This window comes from Mycetomoellerius zeteki, unplaced genomic scaffold, assembly GCF_001594055.1.
Source record: "Mycetomoellerius zeteki isolate Tzet28-1 unplaced genomic scaffold, Tzet1.0 scaffold85, whole genome shotgun sequence".
Classification (NCBI taxonomy): domain Eukaryota; kingdom Metazoa; phylum Arthropoda; class Insecta; order Hymenoptera; family Formicidae; genus Mycetomoellerius; species Mycetomoellerius zeteki.
In genome coordinates, this window is record NW_017257883.1 from 1,385,754 (window position 1) to 1,391,631 (window position 5,878).

Here is a 5,878-nt window from a genome sequence, read left to right on the forward strand (position 1 = left end):
TAATTATGTAGAACATTCAGATTGATTGCTAGAATGTCTAAACTGCTCATTATAGTTGAGATTCCTATGTAATTATTTTGATGGTTTAACCAAATTATTTTTAAACCTAACTTAAATTTTGATATTTTAGTAAAACCATCCTTTCCGCGTATAAATTGTAAATTCTCTACACTGCGCACAAATTTCATAAATTTAATTGCACAAAATTGTTACTAAAAAGTCAAATTTCATTCCGAAATTATTTCAGATTCATTTAAAATTTATATATAATTAGCAGTATAATTAATTATGTCCTTTAATATATGTATATAGTTATTATTTTTTAAAAGTATTATTTTTATGTATTTATTTAAAGTTGGAGAGCTATACAATCACTCAACGTATGCGCACCTTGCATAATGCAATACACGTGTTATATATGTACGTATAACGTACATGCAGGTCCGTGGACGGAGGATCCGAGCCTTCTGTACGCAACTCGCAACGGGGTATTTCCGCTCGTCAAATAACAAGTTGTATACATTCAGAGCCCAATCACACGTATTATCCAGTATTCTGCGGACCACCTCGTACTTCGACAATCCGAACGGACGTGAAACGCGTTCGTACCGGTGATCCAAATGGGTATATCCAAGTTTGATAATTATCACTTGATATAACGCTTTTACAATTTATAATATCATTTCGTTTCAACTAGACAATGTGACAAGAATTAAAATAACAAGTTAATTTAAGCACGTCTTATCTTAAAATTAATTCAAAGATTCTATTTAAATTTTACCAGAAATCTAAAATCTTTCATTATCTAGGACAGAATAAAAGCGTGATATTCTAATATTCTTTACTTTTAAATATTAATTCTCAGAATTAAATTTCGTCTTATTTATATAGTAAACCCACGTATAGAATAAATTTTTTTCATCTTCCTAGATCACCCAGTTACTAGTATATAGGTATGCTTCCTGCATATGCACGTACGGTGCACCCCTAAAATTTTCAATCCGCGCTCGCCAAGGCACGTCCAAATGATAGACCCGGCCTACAAGAGGAACGACGACAGATCCGGATCGTTATCGATGTCGGGATATATCTATCGATGGAGCAACCATCGATAGCCGGCGGAAACGGCGGACCATTCGCACGGGGAATGAGAAGCATCGCGAGAGTGCGTTCGCATACGTGTGTATCGGTGCGCACGATTCACGGGAGGGTGTAATAGACGATGTAATCGGCATCCTACGCGTGTAGCACCGTGTGTACATACAACGGATTGTCTAATGCAGGACATGTGTTAGGTGATCGAATTCTGCAGCGCGAATTTCGCATCGAGGCGCGCTCTTTCCCGCTATTGTACAGACGGAAATTTAAGGGAGACAATTCTTTGTCGCGGTTTTCAATTAAAACTCGCGTGATGCGCGTGATCGATAAAATTTTAATTCTAATTTTAAAGTCATTGACTGAGTAAATTAGTAACTGCGTAATAAATAAATAAGGATTATTATTAAAATAAAATATTTAATAGCACTTATTAATTATCGTGCCATTATGTCAAAAATAAAGCAAACCATACCATAATTTGCATGACGCATTTATGAATCTGAATGTCGCAGCGTTTGGAATAAAATTTTAATGCAGAAAAATTCGGGTCTAATTACGAAAAAAATTGACACCGACGTTTGTGTTTTTTTTTATGTCTCGCTAAATTTCTGGATGACAGGTAAGACAGGAAAGTGAACAGCATCATGTAATTTATTTTATCATATAATTTTGTACAAAAAAACGCAATATGTAATAATCATATAACATATGTATAACATATAATATGTAAGATATGATTATTACTGGTGATACTTACTGACTAAAGATCCTTCATTACTTCCTCTTTGCTTTCATTTGCATTCTACGATTCTTGCCTAATCTTTGCTTTCCCTTTCCACCTTTTCCTCTTCTGCCTTCTTTCGGTTTCTCTGGTCGTCTATACTCAGAAACATCGGCCGAACTGCTCCTCGTGTTCCATTTGCTACGGCGCTTTTTACCTCCATAACCAAATTTGGCAGCCTTCATTTGCATCTTCAACTGCGCCTTCGAATTTATCTTGCGATTTATATGTGGTTTACCTTGAGATTTATCTTGCGGTTTCTTCTTATCATCCAAGAAATCGAGATCCTTTCGTATACCCTTACGATATTTTTTAACCTCTTCCATAAATTTTCTTTTCTCTGCGTGTTTCTTTAAAGTTGCTTCGACTTGCATTTGCTTAGCAACCTTCTTCTGTTGTCTCAACTGTCTTACTTTTTCCGATCTTTGCGTCATTACCTGCTTCTTCATCAGATTTTCTCGCACTTTTTGCATGTGGTCATCAGATTTGGCCATCTCAGCAAAGTAATCATCCGGTCTAAATGTCGATATGCCAAACTTCTTTAATTTATTAATACCTTCCATAACAGCACCCTGAGCTTGACGGTGAAACATGTTCTCTCTGCGAAAGTCATTCAGAACAGGATCCTCAGACGGCTTATATTGAGGTAACTTTTTATTCCCTTGTAGCTGCTTAGCCCGCCTTACTTCTTGCTCTTGCATTTGAAGCGCCAATTCTGGTGCCAAAGGTGCAAGTGCATTTACCATATCCAGCCTCTCGATCCATGACAAGTTCAGCTTTATTTCATCCAATTTTTGCTTCATGAGACTCTACAATTTGTTTACAGAAAAAGTTAGGTTAAGTTACATCAAATATGTAACTTATATACTCCAAAATGTACTGTAGTAATTTCTGATAAAAGAATCACTCACGACGCAATTCTTGGACTGCTTGCCACTCGTCTCGACCGCTAGATTGAGCCCTGGCTTTAGTAATCCTTTCGCGAAGGCTTCTTGTAGCTGGACACGTGTGTTAAATGAGGTTAGGTTATAATGCGCACGATATGAAGTGATAAGCGCAAAATCGTGATACTCACCTCCTCGTCGGACGAATTGTACTCTGAGTCTGATGTTTCTGACATTGCGAATAATTTACTATTACCTTTATTCAACCGTAATTAACCGGTAGGACGTGATGTTAAACGACACCAAACGACACGCCACAACACGCCAACGTCGCCAACGCCACTCTCCAACTCCACGGATTTCGATTTCGAATTCTCGACGATACTTCTAGCGACATCTGATGGATTAATCTGGAAATTTATTCGTAAGGTAAAATACCAACAATCAGCAAAAGGAAGATACTTTCTTTTTTCAATCAAAATTTTTATCGATCAAAGACATCGCGATGTAAAAACAGAGTCAAAAAATCATTTTTTTATATACCAAGTCGGCATTTAATACAAAGAGAATTTTCTTCCACAGTCGAAAATTATTTTTGTTTATCAATTGTTTTATAACGTTATCTCGAATCCTGATTATGTTAATTAATTTAATCAGCAAAATAATTTGCAGAATAATTTTTGATTATACGATTCGTAATATCCGATATTCAATATCTCTTTTCACATGTTCAACAACAAAGGAATTAATACTTTTATTTGTGTTAAAATATGCTAATCAAAGCATTGTCGAAGTCGCGTCGTGTTTTCCTTACAGACCGACTTATCAGGAATTAAACTTGCATTACGTGTCTTAATTTCCATTTACGATAAGTGAAAATAATTTAAAATGAAAACGCGTTCAGATAAGAAAATAGATAAATTTTATATTCAACTTTTATATCTATACTCTCGAGAACTTGGCGCACGGCGCAGTTATAATTTTCTACTTACTAATGCAGTACATAATACTAACAATAAGAAAAACTAGAAACTACATTATTAAAAATGGCCGCGTTCGACAGAATGTTTATTTTGCAACTATTGGAAGTTTCCTTCACCCGATAAAAAATTTTTTATACATTAATATGTATAAATATGTATAAATATACATAAATGCACGCATAAATATTTATAATCATAAATAATTATACATGAAATATGTCCATATATCTTTCTTTCTTTTGTAAAATTACTTTTTTCAGTGTAAAAATGATAATAATATTGAGAAAACATCAAATAAAATAATTAATGGGACTATTTTCGCATTGTTTGTTTTAGAAAAAATCAAGTTTTGAAAAATGTAAAAAAATTTGCTCATACATAACTATGTATAATTTTACATTCAACTATATACGAGTAATTCTTTTACATTTTTCCAAATTTGATTTTTTCTTAAACAAACAACGCAAAAATTTTTTTTTTAATTATTTTTGATGTTTTTTCATTATTATTATTATTATGTTTAGTACACTAAAAAGAATAATTTTACAAACTAAAGACGGATGTATAAACACGTATGGACGTATTTCATATATAATTATATATACTCGTATGTTTATGAATATTTATATATGTTTATGTATGTTTATACATATTTATATATTCATGCATAAAAAATTTTTTACCAGGCACTGACAATGAGATAAGACTATATTCATCTAAACCTAAAATTATAAAAAAAATAAACTAACAAGTACAGTTAGATGTTTTTTTGCTGAATCGAAATTAATCGTGTGCAAGATACCTAATCGGACATCAATTAAAAGTAACATAACATCAATGTTATAATTTCGCACTCAACAATATAAATGTAATAATATAACACGTAGTGGTTATTATATAAATTACATCGTTGAATGCGAAATTATAATATATTGATTATACATTACTTCTAGTTGTGTCAACTGGATAACTGCCAATACAAACCAATAAATAAAACTATAATATAACTCTTGACAATTAAAAAGTAAAAAGTACTAAAAAAAGAAGGCTATTGGAAATTAGTGCAGTAAGAAGTGGAACAGCCCTCTTTTTGAATATTTTTGGTGTTTAAAAGTAAAATTAAGTCAATCAACACGAAGAAAACTTTCGATCAGTTGCAAAATAAACGTTCTGTTGAACGCGGCCAAGGAGAACAAGAAAGTCAAAATATAATGTCATATTAACCGAATCATGACAAGAGAAATGACATAAATTCTATTAATAATCGGTTAATATAACGTCAATTTAACATTATTTTGACTTTCTTGTTCTTTTTGGGATTGGGAATGTATGCAGTTACGATATCGTTTGTATTTTATAAATAAACGCATCCTAAATGAAACACAAGTTATCGCGCGACATCAAAATGACATCAAAATGGCTCCAAAATATTTAAGACTGAAAGTGTCATTTCAATCATTTTGACGTTATCACGACATTCTTTCAACGTTATCGTAACTTATTCTATTCGAGATAAAATCGCATGTAGAATATTTCCGAAAGCGATGAAAATGAAAAAAAGACGCAAACCTCGCAATGGCGCAAATTCGTAAAATTGTGCGTTACATACTTTTGTATTCGACTGTGCAGTAGCCTTGTCGACTCTCAAATTCAGCAGCTACGCGCATTGCGCAAAAAAAAAAAAAAAAAAAAAAAAAGCCAGCGATATAAAAGTATTGACCGTACTCTTAATCATTTAGTTAAGTGATTGACTTGACGATATGAAAACTGTTCGAGACTCACCGAGACCTTCGCGAAAAAGACCGCGTCGTTTCCGAGACACACCCGTGTGCGCGCTCGCGCGCCATATTACCCGTGATAAATTCGTATCTACCCCTCATTCTCGAGAAAATAAAAGAACGATAAGGAGAAGATATGAGAGGTCAAGAGAAGAAATTGAAGTAAATAATAATTTGCGATTACGTTTAGTTTAGTCTCGCGACGAAGGGGAGATCGATTCCGCTTGATTCTGTAATCGAAATTCTTACGTTCCCTCCATTTGGTCGTTACGCTTCGGCCGTCCTCGGTTATATGCCGATTGAACGAGCAGCGGCGTAGCGGTGTCCGAGTAGCGCAGAGTGGCGGCCGGGGGG

General features: G+C 33.9%; 2 protein-coding genes across 2 annotated transcripts in view; one reads left to right on the top strand and one right to left on the bottom strand.

The window, feature by feature from the left end:
- Positions 1-1,849: 1,849 nt before the first annotated feature.
- On the bottom strand, positions 1,850-3,023 carry LOC108730189 (probable rRNA-processing protein EBP2 homolog). Its single transcript, XM_018459741.1, has 3 exons — positions 2,955-3,023; positions 2,791-2,877; positions 1,850-2,688 (listed from the first exon to the last, which is right to left on the bottom strand). The coding sequence occupies exons 1-3, from the start codon at positions 2,997-2,999 to the stop codon at positions 1,873-1,875; spliced, it is 948 nt and encodes a 315-aa protein (XP_018315243.1). The 5' UTR covers positions 3,000-3,023; the 3' UTR covers positions 1,850-1,872.
- Positions 3,024-3,121: 98 nt separating this feature from the next.
- The window catches only part of LOC108730188 (uncharacterized protein YJR142W), a 5,448-nt gene continuing 2,691 nt past the window's right edge, over positions 3,122-5,878 (top strand). Inside the window, exon 1 of the mRNA XM_018459740.1 lies at positions 3,122-3,192. The gene's annotated coding sequence lies outside the window, so the exon portion shown is untranslated. The remainder of the gene's footprint in view (positions 3,193-5,878) is intronic.